The sequence below is a fragment of the Mustela nigripes genome, chromosome 7, assembly GCF_022355385.1.
Source record: "Mustela nigripes isolate SB6536 chromosome 7, MUSNIG.SB6536, whole genome shotgun sequence".
Taxonomy (NCBI): domain Eukaryota; kingdom Metazoa; phylum Chordata; class Mammalia; order Carnivora; family Mustelidae; genus Mustela; species Mustela nigripes.
Window position 1 is genome coordinate 79170920 of NC_081563.1, and position 23715 is coordinate 79194634.

Genomic DNA, 23715 nt, shown 5'->3' on the forward strand with positions numbered 1-23715 from the left:
AGAAAAAAAAAAAAACCTTAAGAATGTTTCTTAAAGGTCCAAGAAGCAGCAAACAGCATCTGAAGCCACAATCTATTATAAATACTTTATTTCAACTAGAAGGTACAATCTCTCAGGGGTTTCATAGTTTAAAAAGCTACAATCACACCATGTTGTAACTACATAAAAAAACAGTGCTGTAAATGGAACTGCCTGGCTTAGACCATAAACATTTCTGCACAGTCTTTATGGAATCTGCACAAAGAAATATCTTCTCCCTTTGCTCCAATTAATTGTTCTTGTATGTAAGTTGCTTTCTATTCCAGTATATCCAGAGTGGTGAAATCACAAGGCCAGCCACGTAGCCAAAGGTCGCTCCAAGCGTACAGGAGATGGGCCATACCTGAGGAGAGAATGTATGAGATCAAAAAAGAATAACTGTTTTATTATAACTTGAGCACAAGTGTAACCTAAATATTTCTATATTAAAGCTTAATGTGCTTTCTTAAAGAATGCCAAAAGTGTAATAAGGTTATAACTGCATTTATCATGAACACTAAAAATGTACACATTCTAGTTAATGTACATTTGACTGTAACAAGGCTTCTGGCGACTGTAGACTTAGTTTGATGCTCCCCAAACTGCATGAGATACATCCTAAAATTACAAATTAAAATTCTGGGTCAGACTTTGTCATAATCCTGGACTTGATATAGCTGTCTGAAGTAGTTGGCAATTTTGTCTTTTAATTTCTACCTTGGCTTATGTAATCAGATGACATGAGATGTGTGTATGCTGACCAAACTACAAGAAAACTTTAAATAGTGCTAAAGAAAAGAGACCTAGAATTTGAGCATGTTATATGGAATTTATAACAAAGCAACTGCTTCCATAATAATACTGATGTTACCTTTCAGACACAGGTATTGGAACAAGAGCAGAAGTTCTAGAACTACAACTTAATGTACACACCTAAAAGTGTCAGTTAAATGCAATACTGGCTTCTAAATACCCATTTTGTCCAGCCATATTACATTTTGCAATATTAGATCAAGCAAGCCAGAAATAAATAATGTTGATTTCTTTCATCCACAAGCAGTACGTGCTAGTCCCTAGGTGAAAGGCCCTGCTTTGAAAAAAAAAATTTTTTTTTTTGTTCACCTGTGAGGCTTATTTGGTATACTGGAGCTTTTTCTAATCTTTCTCTGGGGACTCAGGCTGGAGAATTGTGTTAGAGGTGAACCATCTTAATTACTCGTTCTATAACCTAATTATGCTTCCTTGTTTGGTCTGCTATGGATCTGCCTTGTTCCAAATGCCATGCAACAGACAGTAGTGTTAGACAAAGTTTCAGTGTGAACAAATTAATGCAGTTCAGACAAGCATAATCTAACCCATACATTTTTCTCCAGCCTTTTCTCCACTTAAACTTGCTGTTGACTAAGCTATGAGTTATTTATGTCTTTGGTGAGCTTCTGTTAATTTCCATGACTTGAGCTAATAGCTGTGTCTATTGCACAGATTGGGTAATGGAACACTAAACTTTTATACTTGAAAATGACAGCCTTAAATGCTCTTATCAGTCACAAATCTAGGATGTACTGTCTTGTCTGTAAGCTTTGTAGAGATTTTTAAAAATAGAAGCATCATCTTCCCCATTGAAGAGTGAAGAGTCTACTGGGTAACTAGTCAGGAACTTTCTCTCTGAACTGGACATCCAGTGGACATCTTCCTTCTCCCAAAGTGACAGTTCATATTAAGTACCATGGCCTTATGTGTCCTCAAACAGAAACTTTATGTAACTTTCTCATTTAATTTGGGTCGATTAATTATTAACTATTTTTAGATACAACTGAAAGGAATTGCATAAATCAGTATATTAACTATGTTGTCCAACACATGGTATAAAGGAATTAAGACAGTAAAGTATTATACATTTCCACCTCGCCTTTGGGGATTTGATGGGGATTTTTTTTTTTCTTCTTCAAATTCACTTCTGAAACTTTTCATACTTGGTTTACTAGCCAATTAAAGTTAAAGTCTAGAATTTGATCTGCCCTACGAGAAGTGGACTAGGAATCTGGGAACAAACTCTGGTGTCACTCGGTTTCCTGCCTGGGCCTCAGTTTCTTCATCTATAATAAACATGGGAGGTAGAAGAGGACCTCCAACATCTCTCCCATTTATCAACTCTTATGATTCTCTTCTTTCTTATTCACAATATTCATTGTTGGACATTACCTTTTCAGCTGCACATTCTTAAGATGGTAAAAAACCCTGTATATAGACTATTCGAACTCTAAGCAAAGATGATTGTATCATCTGAACCTGAGGTGCCTTAGGTACTCTATTGACCTTGATGGGGTTTGGAGTTTCCCATTGCTTATTAAGAGCCTCTTTATTGCTTTGATTCCTTAGTATTTCTTTTTGCACTCAATCCTTCCTGCCACCCTAACTAAAAACCAAAGATTTGTTTCCTATTCATGAGCAGATTGTAGAAAAATTGCCTTATTTTCAGAAGCACGTCTTCATTAAAGATTTAAGTTTCAGCAGAAATTGAGACTAATCACTGGAACAACTCGTTCAAAGTAGTCAAGTAGCTGGGAAATAAAATACTTCGAAAATATCTTACTGACATGAGTTTTGCTAGTCAATGCAAATAGTTGCTTGAAATAAGGTCATGTATGAATGAACTTAAAAGAAACGTAGTTATATTTTTCGCATATAATCAGTTCTGAAGTTCTTAAAAATAATTTTAGGGGCTCCCTGAAATCTCATTTCTAATACTTTGCTAACTTGTACCCTTGTTCTGTCTCTACAGATACATTTTAGGTTAGCCCATGTTGAATGATCTTATTTCTAATAAGTAGAGCCTGAATTAATGGTTTTATTGTGAATTAGTTACTTTAGGCATTGCTTCCATTTGATTTTTAATTATTACTCTTAAGTACCAAATTAAATACTGGTTTGTTGGTTGTTGTTTTTTAAGTGATTGTTACTTTAACAGCGTCCCATCTTAACACATGGGGTTATAAATAAAATAATATGCATAGTTTACTATCTATGTAAAGTACTGAACTTCTTACCTTAGTAGTTTTTATTTAACACCCTATGTAAATGTTTGGGATAACATTCATTCCTCTCTTTCTCATGCTGTAAGTCTAATCACCAGCCAAGGGTGAGCACCTGCACTTTGTTAAAAAGTGTCAAAGTGTAGAGACAATAATAATGCATCATGAATCCTAGCCAAATTCCAATGTGAGTCTCTAAATTCTACTTAACTTGCTTTGTAATTTCAGTATGGCTCTTCATTTCCAAACACACACACACACACACACACACACACACTCTCTCTCTCTCTCTCTCTCTCTCTCTCTTTCTCTTTAAACAGCTGCCATAATGGGCCTCCAGTGGAATGCCAAGATGAGATACTAGTTTAAAAGTTGTGTCTAATGAGGGGTTAAGGCTTAGAACACTTGCTATTTATTTAATTCTTAAGAAATCCATGCCATCGACAAGTTAACATGTTGGACTGGCTTTAAAGGCTACTTGCTAGTGATAAGTCAGGCTTTCCTGCTTGACTTCCCTGGAAATAAGGAGCCTTTAACTGTGACACACTTTTTTAAAGGAGTATTTCTTCATGTAAGGGCAATCTGTCTGATTTTTTATTCCCAGGATAGGGAATGGCAAAAGGAGCAGCTGAGCTGAAGGGAGTTCGGGGAGGCTGCCCACTGAATCACCTTTCCTCTAAGGTTCTCATGACTGAATTTCCTGCTAACCTTCTTACAACTGCTTTAAAATATTTAAAACTACACAAGGGCAAGAGACTGCACATTGACTTAGCAAACCATCCCTAGCTTCATCTTCCATTTTCATACTGAGATCTTGGGGTTTTCCATTTAAAACTAGGTACTTGTCTTACACATAGAGATGTTTCTGTTTAACATTCTTCATGCCACAAATAGGCTTAAAACCAAAACAACTGTGGTATCATCTACTGAACAGACAATCCAACTGCAATGCTACAGACATTTCTTCAAATTAGGCTCATTGAGATGGCTATATATAATTATCTTGTTTTGTTTAAGGAAAATAGAAAACTCGAAGATATTCATGTAAAGGAAGTCATTCACAAGTGTTTGCCACCAAAATGACTGTCTTCTTTTTATCCAGTTTTTTATAAATTAAAAAATTTTAACCACTTAAATGGACTAAAAAAAATCCTGTTGTATGACAAAAGATAATTTATCATGCAAATGGGTAAAATTATTATAGTTACTGTTAAAAAACCTATTTAAAAAAATGAATAGCTACATCACATGAACAAAGTGTCTTGCTACTTACTACTATTATCCTTTCTTTAAACCAAATGACTCCTTAACATTGTTTTTTCATCACTTAAACCAAAAAAGGTCAGTGTTCTCTTCAAATACTCAGAATTAAGAAAGGCCTAATATGATAGAGTCTGGGAACCTGGTACCAGCAATAAGTTGTGTTTCCCTCACAAGAAAAACAATTTCACGGTAATAAGCCAAAAATCAATTTCTTAATAAATAATATACAGATTTAACTTTGTATGTTTTCTCTTTTAAACAAATCCATGTTATGGCTGGTTTAAAGACATTTCAAAATTATATAAGCTTATTTCCACCTGAAGACCACACTGCTCATCAGGCATTACTGATGTATCTATATAGTGTTGAGACTCTCAAAACATGTTCCAAGTACTATAGAATAATGATTCAAGAATACTAATTTTTGTATTAGACTGGACTTGAGTCTCGGCTCTGACATTTATTAAATATGTGACCCTGCACAAGTCACCTAATTTCCCTGTACCTTGGTTTCTCATCTGTGAAATGAGGATCATCATAAAACCCACCTCAGGGGTGCCTTGGTGGCTCAGTGGATTAAAGACTCTGCCTACAGTTCAGATCACCCTGGGATTGAGCCCTGCATTGGGCTCTCTGCTCCGCAGGGTGCCTGCTTCCTCCTCTCTCTCTCTCTGCCTCTCTGCCTACTTGTGATCTCTGTCTGTCACATAAATAAATAAAATCTTAAAAAAAAAAAAATCTAAAAAAAAAAAAAACCCACCTCACAGGATTGCTGTAATGATTAAATGAGATAATATGCTATTATTATATAGCTCTTAGAACCATACCTATAACAGTATCTGGCACATAGTAAATGAACTATTAATAGTACATAGTACTGAGCTATTAATAATAATCTTTTAGTCCGTATTCCTAACAGACATAAAAAAGTTGTCATTATAATCTAGAATACCATCATCCCCCAAATACACCATCTCTAAATCTGCTATTAAAAAATTCCTCCCCAAATTTTAAATTGTAATTTAAAAAGCTACATCTAGGGGTGCATAGGTGGCTCAGTCATTTAAGTGTCCAATTCTTGATTTTGGCTAAGGTCATGATCTCAGGGTCATGAGATTGAGCCCACCTGCTAAAGAATCTCTTGTCTCCCTCTCCCTCTGTCCCATCCTCTCCCCCCAAAAATAAAAACTACATTTGACAGAATTCATGTTTTTTTCTTGTCAAATACGATCCATAGATTGTATATGTATATATTATACCATTTTGGGGGCTCAAAGACCCCATCTATAGACTCCTGGTTAAGAATCCCTGTATTCTTCATCATTCAACCCTAAGAAGTATTTTATTAACTGTTCTGGTTGATCAAAGTAATACAATGACCCTCTACATTTTGGTTCAGAATTTTAAGGATCAATTTCAGTAATGTATTCAGTAATTTGTTTATTATGTGATTTGAGAGTAAAAGGCTTAAATCTATTTTAATTATAGTCTGCACAGTATTTGGTTCCTTTAATATGTATTAAATGCAGGTAGGTCTTTAATCTTGTACTGTCACTGAAATGCTACCCACAAGGTTCCTGACAAGACCGTGGAACAGCTGGTTAGTATGTCACTGAGTACGGCAATTTACAAGCTATCACAGGATTCTTAAAATGATGATCAGGTATTTCAAATTTGATGACGATTTCTACTGATGCTACTTTCAGATATTCAATGAAAGTTTTAAAACAAATGTATAAAAACATTGGGCTCCTTTTAAAAACACCTCCTATTTCACTTAAAAGCTTTACTTTGCTTTTCTGGGAAGGAGCACAATCAGTGGACTGAGAAGGAGCTGAGCTGAGGAGCCAGGTCAGCCACTTACTTGGCTGTGTGGCCTCGACCAGATCACTGACCCATAGGAGTCTGTTTGCCAATGTGCAAAACAGGGGTAATACTCCCTCTTGTACTTAAATGTGGGGCTATTTGTTATTAAAGCTGTAAAGTACCATGCATTAGTTATTATTCTGTATATGTTTTACCTTGAAAAAGCCAAACTTATGTGATCACCGATACATTTCTTAAGTAACCGACACAAATTGGTGTTAATTAGAAGTGGCAGTTTAGAACAAATAAAATAATTCATGAGCAATGTTGTGTTGTAGGAATACATTCTGTAGGAACTATTCCCTTGTCCTGGTAATCCTCTTTAATACATGCCATCCTTCACATGGAATGTCTGTGGAGTATAAAGTTAGTGAGAAAACTCTCAAAAGCCACACAACACACTGCATTATGTTAATCATATGTAGCCTCACCTCAGAAATAGAAGGGCAATTCCTGCTCCTTGCTCCTTTTTCATAAATTTAAAGAAGTTTAAGTACAAAACCAACCACTTGTTTAAACCAACCACTTGTAGACATTTGTGTCATTTTTAATAGTCTCCTATTAATGACTCTATTCACTCAAACTCCATTAATTCAAAACTAATGAGCCCCTACTATAAACCAAGCAGTTAAATTGAAACTAAGATTATTTGATTTTGGATATTAAAATGACAAATTCTTAAAAAATAAGTGCTACAATTTTTGTAAAGGTATATGATGTCACAGATACCACAGGGAAACTGATGTAGTTGCAGACCAGAAAACCTGGAAACGGTGTAAGTTGTGAGAACAACTCACAGTCTTTAGGATTACTGGCTCTTTCAGATAAAAGGGAGCTAGTTCTAAACTTCTCACAAGCTACTTTTTAATGTTTATTGTGCTTATCACAAATGTGTGTTGCAGGACAGATCAAATTCATCTTTCAAAGCCTGCTGACACTTATACTGGCTTTAAATGATGATTTATATTTTACTCTGTATTTGGTTGGTAAGTGAGGTGTTTTGCTAGATTTTCTTAAAGCAAATGCTATTGTTTAGTGTGGGAGTACATTATAGATGAATTTACTCATCTGGACACATTTCTCTTGTGGTAAATCCATACCATTCCAGGTGCACTCTACACTCTCGCATGACCTAGAGCACAGATTTAGAAGAACTATTTGCAGAGAGGTGTGTGGTCTCCAATCTGGAAACTTTTGTGAAAGTGATGATACATGGTCAAGATCGTACAAATATGATAGCCTGGCTAGCACCATTCTTTCGCTGCTGGCAGAGCATTATCAGCATGGTTCCCATACAACGAATCCACCTTTTAAATAGAAAACCATGTTCTGGGGCGTCTGGATGGCTCAGTGAGTTAAAGCTCTGCCTTCGGCTCAGGTCATGATCCCAGGGTCCTGGGATTGAGCCCCACATGGGGCTCTCTGCTCAGCAGGGAGCCTGCTTCCCTCTCTCTCTCTGCCTGCCTCTCTGCCTACTTGTGATCTCTGTCAAATAAATATTTTTTTAAAAATACAAAACCATTTTCTGTCAAGTAGTATGGGTTTTTTTCCCCATGCTTGAAATACAAATCATATTAATATAAAATTCATATAAATACTTATTTTCATCTGTCTATATACAGTGTTATATTGATAAAATATATATATTGATAAAAGAAACACCGATTAGCCTAAAGACATGCCACTCTTCAATAATTAAATCCATGATCTTAGTTTTTTCCCTTGTTCTAGCATTATTTCCGGTAATCCTTATGCTCTCTAGCTTCAATTTATGGAAGAATTATCTATAGCATCTGTGACTTTGGAAAATGAATATACATTTTTCACAAATAGTAAATTTGTAACCTGATAAAACTAGAGAAAACAAAGATTGTAACATGTAACGATGCCTTAATTATCTGTTATGGGAGTAAGTACAAATATTTTTAAACAATTTTAAATTGCTTTAAAAAGGTCTTAAAATCAATTTTGCTTTTTAACTTTATAGAAAATAAGTACACTCAAAAGAGATGTGATTATCTGGTTCAATAACATTTTAGAGACAGCAGCACTCAAGCCCAGAGTTTAAAGGCAGTTGTGGGTTTTCTAGGCACAAAAGCTTTTGCATAGTAACTTCACATTCTCTCCTACAAACGTATTAAATTTTATGGTCTAAAATACATATTCCACAGTGGTCATGGCATTTATATGAAATTCTTATGTGTGGGAGGAAATGCCATACAGTAACTACTCAAGCTTTCCAAAGAGATCTAAACCATGAGAGAAAGAACAAACGAAAGAAAAAAGGAAAGGGGAAAGGGAAAGAGGAAAGAAAAGGAAAGGAAGAAAGGAGAGAAGGATGGAAGGAAGGAAGAAAAAGGAAAAGGACAGGAAGAACAGTTATGTTTCAGAGTTCCCAGCAAGGAAAAGAATCAGGTTTGGATCCTAAGGCTTCCTTTCATCAGCCCAGTAATGCTGAGCAAAATGTGTACGCCTCTCCCCACACTTCGACATTCTTATGTGTTAAAAAGTGAATGAACAATGAACCTTGGAACACTGAAAAAAAAAGTAAAGCTAAAAAAAAAACCCACCTTGCACTACACTTGTTTGGATTAAGTTACCTGTGGAGAGTGCCAGGCCCCATGCCTAGTAAAAGATCTACACATTTTATATTTTCTTTTTATTGCCATCTGAGATAGATGTTGGACAGAATTGAAAATTATGTCAAATCCAAATACCCTACATACCAAAGAACAAAAAGATGAATTAAACAATCCACTCTACCAACTGAAGGACTTGGGTAGAATGAATAAATAACACAAGGAGACTATCAATGCACTCTCTTAACACTCTGAGAACCCAAATAATGGAATCTGCATTTTTTTTTGAATGCTAAAAAGTCATTAAATGACTCCTTTTATAGGTCACGAATGCCCATAGCATTGATTAAGCGGTAACTGTGTGTCAAGTTCTGAACTAAGTGCTTTAGAAGGATTATATTATTTAATCCTCACTAGTAAGCGGCAGAGCCAGGATTTTTGAACGTAGTAATCTGATGCCACAGCTCTTAATTATCATGTTATCTGTCCACCAAGTAATAAAACAAGTGGGTTTAAAAACTTCATGGCAAATTTCCTTTGCGCAGAATAACCAACAACATTTCTTAAACTTCCATTAATTTTTTTTTATCAACATAAAATACTGGCCTATTTTTTTTTTTAAGATTTATTTATTTGACAGAGAGAGATCACAAGTAGGCAGAGAGGCAGGCAGAGAGAGAGGGGGAAGCAGGCTCCCCACTGAGCAGAGCCCCATAGTGGGGTTGATTCCAGGACCCTGATACCATGACCTGAGTCAAAGACAGAGGCTTAACCCACTGAGCCACCCAGGCACCCCCAATACTGGCCTATTTCTGATAAAGGAAATAAGACATTTTTCCAGATGAAAAGCACATAACCATTCTATAAAATTTAGAGCATATTAAGTGTGAATCTAAATTATTATCAAATAATTAAATTCCAGTCTTATGTAATATCAAAATACCTGTTATATTTACACTGAATACATGCTTTGAACACAGTAAGAACTTAAATACTTACTAATTAGCTATTTAGTTACAGCAAATAAGTATAATGTACACAGGTTTTCCACAGTCAAATGTTTATTTTGTCAGTAACTAAAAAAAATCAGCATTTTCTGGGAGTGAAGAAGGCTTTCTGGGTTATGGGCATTTTTAATGTTTATTTTTTCTCGCTGATATTTAAGGCAAGTAATTATGGCATGGAAGAGAGTATGTCTTGCAAATATTTTTTTAAAAGACAACAAAAATTACCAATAAGGTTACTGGTAGCCACCCTACCATATTCTCTTTAATCAAATCCTCCTGCTGCCTCCTACAAAGAGAAGGCTTTCTCTAACTATAGAGATGCCTACTACCTTTTGTCACTTGTCATTACTTAAAATTATTTAAAACTCCTTTATTAAATGAAAAAACTTTTTTTTCCCCCTCTGGGATTACCTATTTTCTTTTCTTTTTTTTTTTTTTTTAAAGATTTTATTTATTTATTTGACAGGCAGAGATTACAAGTAGGCTGAGAGGCAGGCAGAGAGAGAGAAGGAGGAAGCAGGCTCCCTGCCGAGCAGAGAGCCCGATGCAGGGCTCGATCCCAGGACCCTGGGATCATGACCTGAGCCGAAGGCAGAGGCTTTAACCCACTGAGCCACCCAGGCGCCCTGGGATTACCTATTTTCAATGGGCCTTCCAATCATTTGGTGATGAAATGATATTAAAAAAATACCTAAGCTGGAAACTGCTAGATACAGAACTCACATCATTTTAAGTTTATGTTTGGCCTCTGGAACTTTATACAGAGTCAGATTTGAGTTCAAAGTAGAGGGAACTGAACTAATACATGTAGAAGTTTTTGTGGGGTTGTTTGTGTGTGTGTTTTTAAAGAAGAAATCCTTAACTGGATACTCTTGTTTTTCCAACTAGAATATAAATAAAACCATATGACAATCCAGAGGAGTTTGCTTTATCACAAACATATCATATCTGTACTGGGCTACAAGGAACATATAAACATGTTATATTTTAGATAATATTACTTATATAGTCTCTTCTCATGAAATTTTGCTCTAAAAAAATCTCCAAAAAAAAAAAGAAAAAAGAAAAGAAAAGAAAAAGAACAATCTCCCTTTTGAAGTAACACCATATTCCTTTCTTAGGTTTATTGTTACTCTGGCAGAGTCTATCATTATCATGAGCCACACTGAGTACTGACTTTAGGTAGTTACTTAGGAAGAACAGAGCAAAACAAAACACCTTGCTTGTTGAAATTAAAAAGTAAAGGAAAACAAAGAAGCCTCACCATTTCCCTAGTTTATCAGCAAGTAACTGCTGAGAGAGAGAGGGGCAGGTGATTATTATATGAATAAAGATGATTACATTAGTTCTATCATGCCACCAACAGCATGTATCATAATTTTTAAAAGGTTATAGTGAATACATAGGTCATTAACTAAGAACACTCTGAAAACAACCTGACAGTAAAGACAAAGAACAAGTAATAGTCCAGTCGAATCAAACATTCTTAAGGAAGACCAGTACTTGTTACATAAATAAGCTAGCTAGAAAGTCTTTTTTTTTTAAAGATTTTATTTATTTATTTGACAGAGCGATCACAAGTAGGCAGAGAGGCAGGCAGAGAGAGAGGAGGAAGCAGGCTCCCTGCCAAGCAGAGAGCCCGATGAGGGGGCTTGATTCCAGGACCCTGGGATCATGACCTAAGCCAAAGGCAGAGGCTTTAACCCACTGAGCCACCCAGGGACACCTAGAAAGTCTTTTTTTAAAAAAGTAATTCAAATGGGAACTTCACATTAATTTAAAAAAGTGAACCCTTCAATCTGGATCCAGCTTACCTCTTATTGTGAACAAGAACGGGGGTAGAAAAGTCTGAGTCAGGAGCTAAAAGCCTCAACAATCCAAAACAGATAAATGGACTGTAAATCATTAACACATGTATTTTCTATGCAAACCTAAACGCAGATTTGGGCACATCTACTCCCCATAATTCAGTTTCTACTTCTACATAGTCTTATAAGCTTGTGATTTAGCCATTGTATTGTATATATTGTAAAATATCAAACATTTACATTCTAAAATATTCCATCTATATGCAAACTGACATGTTAATCATACATGGCCTTACCAACTCACTAAACATGCAGCCCATGGTGCTTTATATACCAATATTTTATATTTAGACTTAATTGCATATATCTGAAAGTAATGAATCTAATGGAGGTTAAAACACAATTTTCTATATGTACTATCTAATGATTCTGATTATCCTGCTCCGATTTAGAAATCACTGACACTACTGCATGAAATTAAGTTCCATAAGATGGTAACTTGAGTACAAACAGATCTCTATCTCCCAGTATAAAAGATACCTTTATCAGATGAAAATCTTGATAAGGGTATTAGCGATACCCCAAACCTCCAGGGATTTCTATAATATACAATAAAGGATTATTATAGGGAAGGGCAAACCCACCAGACTTATTGAACGTAAAAGAACAACCTGTCTGTCTAGGAGACATGACATCTAATAGAACAAAGAATGGACTTAAAAGTAGGCATTTAGTGCAAGACATATAATCCAAATCCCTTAAAAGCCTTTGGAAAGTGAGATACATATCAAAGATTTAACCCAGCTATCATCTAGATTGAGAAAACTGGACAAATATGCAAAGATTATGTTTAAATATGATAATCACCATAATTAATAGCAAATCAAGAAATGTGAAACTATAAATAATCTAAGTATTCATTAATAAACTGATATATGATTTTACTCAAATAATGGAGTATTACTTGTATGTAAATTTCCACTGACAAGGAGTGAGCTCCATAACATACAGCTGACGGGAAAAAAAAAAGATTAAAAATGACATATATACATCACTCATCATCAGGGAAATGCAAACCAAAACTACAAAGAGGTATTACCTCACACCTGTCACAATGGCTAAAATCCACAACACAGGAAATAACAGGGGTAAGTCAGGATGTGGAGAAAAAAGAACCCTTTTGCAGTGTGAGTGGGAATGCAAACTGGCGCAGCCAATGGAAAACAGTATGGAGCTTTGCCCCAAAATTAAAAATAGCATTACCCTATGATCTGGGACTCACAAAAATACAAAAAACCCTAATTCAAAGGGATACACGCACCCCTACGTTTATAGCAGCATTATTTACAATAGCCAAATTATGGAAGCAGTTCAAGTGTCCGTCAACAGATGAACAGATAAAGAAGATGTGGTATATACAATGGAACGTTACTCAGCCATAAAAAGAAGAATGAAAGCTTGCCATCTGCAACAACATGGATAGAGCTAGAGAGTAGAATGCTAAGTGAAGTCAGTCAGAGAAAGAAAAATACCATATGATTTCACTCATACGTGGAATTAAAGAAACAAAACAAAGGAGAAAAAAAAGAGAGAGACGAACCAAGCAACAGACTCTTAGTTATAGAGAACTGATGGTTACACAGGGAAGAAGTTGGTGGGATGGGGAAATGGGGATGGGGATTAAAGAGTACACGAAAATGCATATCCAGCAATTCTACTTGAAGAATTTCTCTTAAGGAAATGACAGTACTATTTTCCAAAGACTTAGAAGAATGGTAACTGTAATTTAAAATAGCTAACATTTCTTACAAATGATCTCATTTAATCCTCACAACTGCTATTACCTCCATTTTACAGTTAGCTTGTTCAAATCACATAGTATATGAAAGAGCTGGGAGCTGAATAACACGTATGGCACATCTTAGTAGAAGAAAGATCACACCTTATAAATTATACCAAAGGACTCCTGCTTTTATTCAAGGCAAGCAGTGAGGAAGTCACTGGAAGCTGCTGAGTGGGAGAAACAACAGGGTCAGGTGTGTATTTTGCTATGTAAAGAGTGGTTGCAGGGAAGACACAAACAAGATGAGAGACACTTGTACACATTAGAGAATTAAATGTAAATGGAGAGAAGTCAGATCCAAGAGATGTGAAAACAAAACAAAACAAAACAAAAAAACACTAAACTAAAATCAAAAGGACCAGTGACCAGTTCAACCTGAGCTGTTAAGGAGAAGGAGGTATTAAGGATGACTCCCAGGTTTCTGACCCAAGTGAATGTGTGAATGAGAGTGCTCTTTACATTACAGGGGGAGAGAGAAAAAGCCAAATTTTAAGCATGTTAAGTTTAAGGTGATTATGGAGCCTAAAGAGGAACACCCTGCTGCATTTTTAAGTCGGGGAAGGGGAGAAGGAAATAAAGCTTTGGGCTTCAGTAGCCATATTTTAATTGCGATCATGGCCAGCAGAGGAGATCGTGCAGGGAGAGTGAGAACAAAGATGCTGGAAATCAAGGGAATACTGCTGTTTTAGGAAGAGATGGTCCAAAAGAAGCTGTTGCAGAAAGTCAAGAAAAGAGTTTCAAGCAGGGAAAGTGTTTCCAGTGAGTTAGTGCTCAGAGAAGTCCCGACAGCAGTCTTCAAAGTCTTTCTTTGATTTAGCAATGAACTGACTGTGGACAGGGTGTTAAAATGACATATATATTATAGTTATACATACAGAGAAAGAACTGCACAAATTATCACCAAAATGCAAATGAAATGAGGGTTGCCTCTGGGTGGTTAGATACTTGATAATTTTTACTTTCTTCTTTACTGATGTTGCTAAATAAATTTTCTAAATAAATACATACTGTCTTTGATATAGAAAACCATGTTCTTTGTGTTGAAAAAAGAAAGTATATTTAGTTTGTTTTTTAATTTTTTAAAAAAATTTTAATTTTTGAATTTCTTTTCAGTGTACCAGTGCTCCATGCAGTACATGCCCTCCATAATACCCACCATCAGGCTCACCCACCTTCCCTCCCCCTGCCCCTTCAAAACCCTCAGATTGTTTTTCAGAGTCCATAGTCTCTCATGGTTCATCTCCCCCTCCAATTTCCCTCAACTCCCTTCTCCTCTCCATCTCCCCATGTCCTCTGTGTTATACTCCACAAATAAGTGAAACCATATGAAAACTGACTCTCATTGCTTGACTTATTTCACTCGCATATTTAGTTTTTAATACTACAATTCCACTTGGGAGATTATCTTGAGAAAATAATTGAAAAATGCATGAAAATATAGATTCAAAGGTATCTAGAACAGTGAAATACTGGCAATAACCTAAAAGATCAGTAGTGAATCTGTTAAACTAACTTAGGGTTAACTATATAATGGCATACTACAGAAGTCACTAAAAATGTAGACAAAGATATATTCATTACTAGGTCAGTGATCTTGGAAATAATACATATCCTCTGGGAATCAGTTTCCTTATCTGTAAAATGGGAATAAAAAGAACACTTACCTCATAGTGCTTTATCTAGCTTATTAGCTATATCCTACAGTGATCGGAATTAAAAAACCTGATGTTCATGAGCTTCCTTCAACATCACGTACCCCTATTTCAAAACTGACCTTGCTCTATGCTTTTAAAAAATACTTCAAAATCAACATTCAACTTGGCCATAAATCAAATTAAGAAGATACGCATCTAAGACCACAAAGGCAATGAGTATCAAAGCTGAAAACAGGAAATTCCTATAACTTCTATTCTGTTTTTTAAAGACTCCTATAAATAACACAAGCAAGCTTATTTATTCACCCATGCATGTAGAAAACAGTGCCTGGAAAACAGAACAGGGCTGATCCAGATGCTTATGGGCCCTGGGGCCAGTACAAAATCACCTAGATTACGGTGACAGAGGGAACTGGATCCCTACCTAACCGAATAACACAATTTATACAGACATACTGGTTAGCTTCATCAGTTTTACCATCACTGTCCGTTTATTTTGTTGCTTTAAGCAGCTGAAACCAACCTGCCATGGTCTCTCCCAATCGAGTGGAATAGGAAAGGCTCCAAGCCATGTTCCTATAAAGCTAGAAATTGTAGTGATCTGAAGACTGTTCTCCCAAATGGATGTAACTCTGTAAAACACAAATATGTAAATCACTGGTGGTATCTCTCTTAGCTGCTAGAGAATCAAATAGTAGTGCCAATAACACTACACATACAGGTTCTGTTCATTTAACAACCAGCTCGAATTGACATCTACTTAACCCTGAACTATTAACAACCAATTAGGAAGATGATATAAATGTTTTTCAGTTGGAAAGGTAGTATGTACACATGGTGAGAGTCAAACAATCGGAAAGAGCATTTGCAATGAAAGCTAAGTCTTCCTCCCACCCTTATCCTTATCAACTCTGGTTCCTCTTCCCAGTGGCAGCTGTGATTACCAACAGAGTACATATCCTTCCAGACATACTTTATTCATGCACAAATATGTTTGGAATGAAATATGCATAAATGTATACATCCTTTATCAAAACTAAAATGAATCATGTTATAAACCCAGTTTTGCTATTTTGTTTTGCCTTGTTTAACAGCTATACTAGTACTCCCTTACATGGAGCGACCATCACTTATTCAACTAGTCCTTCCTATGGCACATTTCATTTAAACAGATCAACTCTATTTGGTGGGGGAGGGGTAGAGAAAGAACAAAAGATTTCAAAAGATCCAGCAATTTTGCCTACCATTCTTATTTATTAAGTGTGTATCTTAGAATATAAAGGTGGAAAGACACAATTCTGCCATTCTCTGCCCCTCAGAGTGTGACCACTCAGCCATGTGGAGCATGAGTCTGGTTACAGAAAAGTAAAACCCCACCACAATGTAGTACATCGGGTTCCAAATATTCAGTTGTTTAAAATGCAAGGTTGACTTATTATCAAGTTTATGAGAAGCAGTTTCTTCTTCCAGCAAGTGTGGGAATTACTGAAGACATCTGTTTTGTTAGAGGATTTCTTTCATTAGAAACAGGCCAGACACATAAAATATACACTGAATTAAAGTAGCCCCAAATGACACGTCAGTTCATAAGCCTATCCCTCCATCAACTGTCTCTCTCATTACTGCCCCTCCCCCACCCTACAAAAGATAAGAACTTCAGCTCTTGAAATCGATTTTCTGGAAGAAGATTGGAGCCAATCGCCATAGGCCCAAATTCATATTACTTTCTAGGCAATTGTTATTGTTCTTTTTTATTTTATATAACACCTAAAAATGCAAGTCAATTTCTTTAGCCAGCATTCAACAAGAGAGCCGTTTTAATCTCGGAGGGGAAAAAAAAACTGATGAGTTTAATGTAAAGAGGTAACTGTACTGTTTGGGCAATTTAAAGGATTTCCTAGGGTTATTTTTGACCATCTGTGGCTGTCAAATGTTGGCTAGTTTTCACTTAACACACAACTCCTGTATGTTGCAATACATAATGTGTCTAGAGACCTAAAGTTTGGGAGAGGTTGAGAGCCAGGTTTACTTTCTGCTGGGAGGGGCTTACTTCTTCCATTTTGTGGAAGAGGAAGTTCCGCCAGAACTGGAAGAACCAGTGGCATGTGGGCTTGATGAACTGGAGAAAGCCTCGCAGGTAGAAAGAAGGAAAGTAAGATGGTTGAGGCTGAGTGAAGACGACGAAACAAGGCTGGAAAAGTAGGTGAGAGGATTTTAAAAAATAAGATCTTCGCTGAATACAGTGAAAATCTGCCCCAGATAACCTTTCCCCAACCATAGAATTCACACATTTAAAGTGCACAACCCAATGTTTTTCAGTGTATTTACAGCTGTGCAACCATCATCCCAAAACACCCTTTTACCTGTTAGCAATCACTCCCCATTTTCCCTTCCCTCTAGCCCCAGGCTACCATTAATCTACTATCTGTCTCCATGGATTTGCCTATTCTGAACATTTCGTATACATGGAATCAAACATGGTCTTCTGTGACTGGCTTCTTTCACTTAGCATAATTTTTCAAGATCCATCCACTTTGCAGCATGCTTCCTTCTTTTTTATTTCCAAATAATAATGTATTATATGGATATAATCACATTTATTTTTCCCATGCATCACTTCCTGGGACATTAGAGTTGTTCTTTCTGGCCACTATGCATAATGCTACTATAAATAGTCACACACAAGTTTTGTGTGGGCATATGTTCTGATTTTTCTTGGGGATACAGTAAGAAAAGGCATTGCTGGGTCGTATGACAACTATGTCTAACCTTTTAAAGGAACTGCCAGGCTGTTTTCCAAAGCAGCTGAGCCGTCTTAATATTGCCACTCGCAATGTGTAAGAATTCCAATTTCGCCCCATCCTTGCTAATTCTTGTTATTACTGAAACCAGCCACCTTAGTGGGTGTGACGCAGTATCTTATTAGGGTAGATTTAGGGTTAGGATTTTGGAAAAACCTGAAAAGTCACACTAAAGAAGCCACTGAAGGTTTTAAATCAAGGAAGATATGATCAGAGCTATGCTTCATCAAGGGTCCAGTACACAGCTTATCTAACATCTAAGCTCCAAGTTCCTTGGGCTAAGGGGCAAGATCCATGCCTGCACATTTTTCATTTTTATAGCACACTGAGGCTATCATTTACAAAATGTGTAAACATGTAAGAAGCTGTCCTCTATTTTGTTTGATGTATCCAAAGGGGTTATGATCTCACACATAATAAATATTTTTAAAAATGGACCTAAGACCTAGTTTTAAAAATAGAAAAACTCTGTAACATATCTTTGTAAAATTAAAATTTAATATTCATCAAAATCATAATACATATCAACACCTTCAAGGTCCCAGATCACAGTCAGAGGGTGACACCTACTACCAATCCCTCCCTACACCCCTCTCTAGTCCTTCCTGATTTCTGCTTCCAAGGCAGAAACTGTAAACTCTTCACTGTTTCTTCTATGTATCTCAAAATGTAAAGATCATACATTAGGTATAGACTTTTCAAGATGTAGTTACTCCCTGCTTTCTACACTGGAAGTAGAGGACTTAGTACCCTTTCCCCACAAGCCTTCAATGAACACATACTCATCTCTCCCTGAATCACCATCCCTCCTGCATGGTAACACTTCCTCTTGGCTGAAACAACAGCAAAGTATCTACATCATTACGGTCAGGAAAATGTTCAAGACAGCTGAACCACACAGTAAACCAGTCACATTTCTTTTTTTATAGTAATTTTTTCATGTTCTTTGGATGTTAAGAACTGCCTTGCTTTATCCTCCATTTGTTTATGTACCTGTCACTAAACCATCCTCAAATATTCCAAAAAAACTAAACATCACCTCTAAATACTTCTTTGTGCTCTGTTTTCCTTCTGTCTTTCTTTTTGGAGGCATCTCACCTGCTCCCAGCTGGACTGGCCGCTCCCTAGGCCTCAGGCATAGCTGCTGTCCTGTAAGTTCCCTACACCATCATCCTGTGAATTCCCTTTGCCTCTCTCAATGCTTTTTGGTGTCCTGCTTCCTAAACTCCCAAGACTTACTTATACTCTCATTTTTCTTGACTTTTTTTAAAGTATCTCCTTCAGTAGATTCCTGAGAAAGGGTAAAATAGATTTTAAAGATTGTTTAAAGTCTAAAAAGCACTTGACCGTAACTGTTGAAAATCATTTTGCCTCAGAATTTTGAAGGGATTGGTCCATTATTTTCTGTTTCCCACATGAAAAGTTCAGACATTCTGGCTCCCACTCCTCTCCAGGTAAGATGTTCCTCCCTCCACTGTCCTCTCTGGTAGCCTATGGAATTTTCTTGTAACTCTGGGTCATCTAAAATTTCACAACCCTATGTCTTGGAGTGGGTGTCTTTTCAGCCAGGACGCTGGAAACACATGGGCCTTCTTAATCAATAATGTCAAGTCTTTTGGTTCTTGGCATTTTCTTTTTAATACCTTAAGATTGCCCAGATACCTTAAGATTGTCTTTTTCTTACTCTTTTGCTGGGAATACTACCATTTGGAATTAGCCCTCTGATTTTTTTTTTTAACCTTTTAATCCATTTTCCATATTTTTGCCTTTTCTGTTTGATTAAAGGAAATTTTTAACTTTTTGTCTCTATTTCTGTTGAATTTTTTTCTCTCATATTTTTTAATTTCCAAGAGCCTTCTTGTTCCCTGAATATTCCTTTTGACTGTCTCCTGTTCATGTCTTATGGATATAAAACAACAGACATTTTTTAGAATTATCTTCTGGTTTTTATATTACCTTTGTTTCTACTGAGTTTCTTTTTTGTTTTCATTTCTGCATTTCACTTTAGAGGTGTGCCTGAAACACCTAGTGATTGTTCATTTCTCATTCTACGAACTGTTCAGAACAGGCAAATCTAGAGAGACAGCAAGTATTTTAGTGGTTGCCTGGGAAGGGGGTGAGGGGGTGTGCCAGGGTGGGTAGGAGGGGGACTGCTAATGGGCAGAGTTTCTTTTTGGCATGGTAAGATGTTCTAAAATTAGGTTGTGGTGATGGTTACAAAGCTGTGTCTATACTTAAAAACCACCGAATTGTATACTTGAAATGATGGGTTTTATGGTATGAAGTTGTATCTGAATAAAGGTATGTCTAAAAAAACAACAACAACAACAACAAAGAAGCACACTAAACAGATGAATAGATGTTCACTGTGCATGAGCAGCATGAGTCTCCTGGTGGGATTCACTGTACCAGGGAGTGAATAGGAACCCTGCCTTTCAGAGAACCCTCAAATGTCAGGAACTGTAGGTTTTTCTTTTGTGCCGTTTTTTTTCCCCTGAAAGTACTTTTCTATACCCCGCCTAGCCTGGCTGTCAGTATTCTGGGCCAAAGGAGTGAAAAGGAATAGGCATGTGAGGATTCATCATTCAATACGCAGAATTTCATTTAATCCCCATTCCCTGAAGAGACCGTACCAAATAGCTGTAGGATCTGGGGCCAGCCAGAGTAGGTGGGGGTAGAGTTGTATTTACTCCATCTTCCCTTCCTCCGCTGTCTAACTTCTATTGCTTATATTACTTTTATAATGCTCCTATTTTGTTCACTGTAACCCTAATTTGTAACTACTTTTTTAAATGTAGTGAGTCCCCTTAATGTGCAAACTGCACGATTCCTTCATTTGGGGAAGCTGTCTTCCATCAAATCTGAATTACTTCCTGTTTTGTTATTTTAGGAACAGTAGCTAGTCTTAAGTTCATCTCCTTTGTTCTCTGCATTTATCATTTCTTTTCTAACTGCTTTATTTTTCCCCTCTTTCATTCTGATTGGCTCAAACCTTTCTTCCAAGCTAGAACTTGATTTCTTAATTTGTCTGTTTCTAATTTATGACCTGTGGTGTGTGGTTTGGATTCTCATTTTATGTCCTTAATTCTGCAATCTCCTTCTCCACCTCATTTTTTCCCATCATCTTATCTTTGAGCTTTTATTGAATTTATGCTCTTAATGACACTTTTCTATGATAAACCGTGTAGAGTTTGTTTTTTTCCCCTGGGTACTATCTTCTTCCAGACTGGATTCTTTGGTCTTCCACGTGCCTTTTTCTTCTTACTATTCTACAATGTGTTTTTAGGGTTGCCGTGCCATTTCTTTTCATCTTGCTCACACTTTGCATGGGCACACTGCCCACACTACATATTTGCTCAGATACAATGAGTGAATTATCTTTAAAACTGTCTTCCCAACTTAAATAGCACCAATTTTTCCTGTCTTGAAGCTGCATTTGAGGATCGGATGTTATTCACTACTCAGTTTTCTGCAACCTGAGGCAGAAGAAAAGAATGGAGGCAGGGAGGCAACATAAGGGAAATGCTATCTGTGCAATTTAATCAGTAATATTCTGTTGAAACTTAATAAATTGCTCGACAGATCAAACTTCCCAAAATTTCTAACCAGAGCTTATGCATCCCATTAGAAATCAGATGAAGCTACAGTGGTAGCAGTCTGGCCCCTTGGCAGAGCCCAGTAGGCAGCAGCCCTCATAAATTGTTAAAAAGGAAACAGCCCTGACTGGGAATTAGGGAAACAGCACTCTATTGGTAGGTTAAGTTCATATTCTTCAAATCAAAACTTTAGCTGGGCAGTCCCTGTCAACTTCTTTTGATCTAGGAATTCCACACCAGGAATCTAGTCTAATGAAACTATTGTACAAGTATATAAAATTATATGGTACAGAGATGTCAGAATAGCATTATTTAAAATCCTGAAAACTTGAAAATAATCTTCAGTAGGAAATTAAATAAACCACGGTACAGGGGATGCTTGCCCAACATTCATCTCACCCCTGATGGTCAGACTAATTAAATCATGGTGATTCCCTGCTCTCTCCCAGTGATTAGCTTATAACAGCCTGAGGCTAAGAACAAGGAGACTCAGTGAGAAGCACAGTTACACTTTGACTGTCTGTGTCTAGAACCATACAATCTCTATCAGATAATCAGTTTCCCGTTTGTTGAAACCAATATAAATGGCAGTATTCTTACTTAAGGATGAAGATATACTAAGGACATTATGCAAGAAGAGGTAGAGGTAGATTATACACACATACAGCTAGCAATGTTCTTAAAAAGTTAAAAAAGAAGTTATAAAGCAGTGATAGTATAAACTGCAAATATGTGATACTCGTGGACAAGCTTAGACTAAAATCTGTCGCAATGGTTGCTTCTCTGATAGGATTATAGGATCTTTAGCCTTCTATATTTTTCTATTATTTGCGTTTTTACATTATATATTCTTTTGTAATAAACAAGATTAAAAATAAATTCTTTTCTATTAACTAATTTATAGCAGTGCTGACACTGGTTTATTCCCCTTCTGTAAGTTTCCATGACAAAGTCATCTAAATTCTATGTTCCGGGGTTAATTTTTTCATAGTTAAGGAATGTATACATAGTCAAGAGGGCTGAGACTAGAATAAATGGCTCACTACCCTGTGGACAAACTTGAAAACTTAAACAATATTACAGATCAATCTTCGTAACAATGAGCTGCAAGTAACTGTCCATATTATTTGCCTCCACTGAAATTCATCCTATCAAACATTAATTGAAATGACCATGCTGAATGCTTACTATGTTCTAGACATTGTATCAGGTGCCTGGGGTAACGAACAGTGAGCACTGTGGCTTAGATAGACCGACATCAAAACAATGCTTCTTCAAATGGAGCTGATCTTTTAACTATTCAGCTCTTCATCTAAAAAGGAGACCCCACATAACTCTTCCTGGTGGCTAGAGATAATTTACAGAACTTGACTCCCCTACTGAATGAATATTAAAACCAGTTCCTCTTTGCCACTAAATTTTCATACCTTATCATGGCTAAATTATCCTTTTTTAATAATGTATAAATTTTTGGTCATTTTAAATGTCCTCGGTAGTTTTTTCAACATAAAATCGATTACCATGAAAGATGACCAAAAATGCCTGTCTTTATCTAAACAAACAAGTCTTACTATCTTGATCTTGGCAAGATAACCACAAATTCAGGAACCTATTCAGAAATTCAAGTTTTTCAGTTCACCAAAAGTGGTCAGATCATAAGCTAAAACATGCCAAAAGCAGCATAAAAGAACTGATAAATCAAAAAGCAAATTCCAATGAAAAATATAGGTTTAAGGTAGTCAGAATATTACTTTCTTTTGTAAGAAAGTCTACAAAAGGAAAAAACCCTACAATAATTATAACAGCAAGGTAACAAACTGAATTATACTAGTCACATTAAGTATGCTCAGTAATAAATACCAAATAGAAGTTGGCAGAAGAGACCAAATTATTTTTCTACCTTCAGGTTTCTTTAAAATAGCATTCCTTTGTATTTTTTTAATATAGAATAACTTCATTATTTACTTTAAGGAAAAATCTTGTTAAATAGTGTCATTTATGTCATTTAGTTAAGTATTAAATCTCAACAGCAACAGAACTCTTGGGACAGAATTCCTACACAGTTCTCAGGATCAAAGCTTTTATATTTCTCAGTCTTCACTGGGTTATCATCTTCAATATTGATCATGCAAATAAATAAACAATTTGGATATAGTACTTATTTTGCATAGAAAAGTATAAAACACTTATATTGATTCCATACCAAGCAAGATGTAAGCCCAATTCAAAACTGGCCTGTTCGTTCTG

The 23715-nt window shown here is 36.3% G+C and overlaps 1 protein-coding gene across 5 annotated transcripts in view; it reads right to left on the reverse strand.

Moving 5' to 3' along the window:
* Positions 1–60: 60 nt before the first annotated feature.
* PIGF (phosphatidylinositol glycan anchor biosynthesis class F) overlaps positions 61–23715 on the reverse strand; it is a 35306-nt gene continuing 11651 nt past the window's right edge. For 4 of the 5 annotated variants that reach the window (XM_059406242.1, XM_059406239.1, XM_059406240.1 and 1 more), the window contains exons 5-6: positions 15595–15703; positions 61–382 (exon numbers count right to left, since the gene is read on the reverse strand). In XM_059406242.1, the coding sequence (XP_059262225.1) occupies positions 269–382; positions 15595–15703 (223 nt within the window). In that variant the 3' untranslated portion in view covers positions 61–268. The remainder of the gene's footprint in view (positions 383–15594; positions 15704–23715) is intronic. The other variant, XM_059406244.1, reaches the window with a different exon arrangement.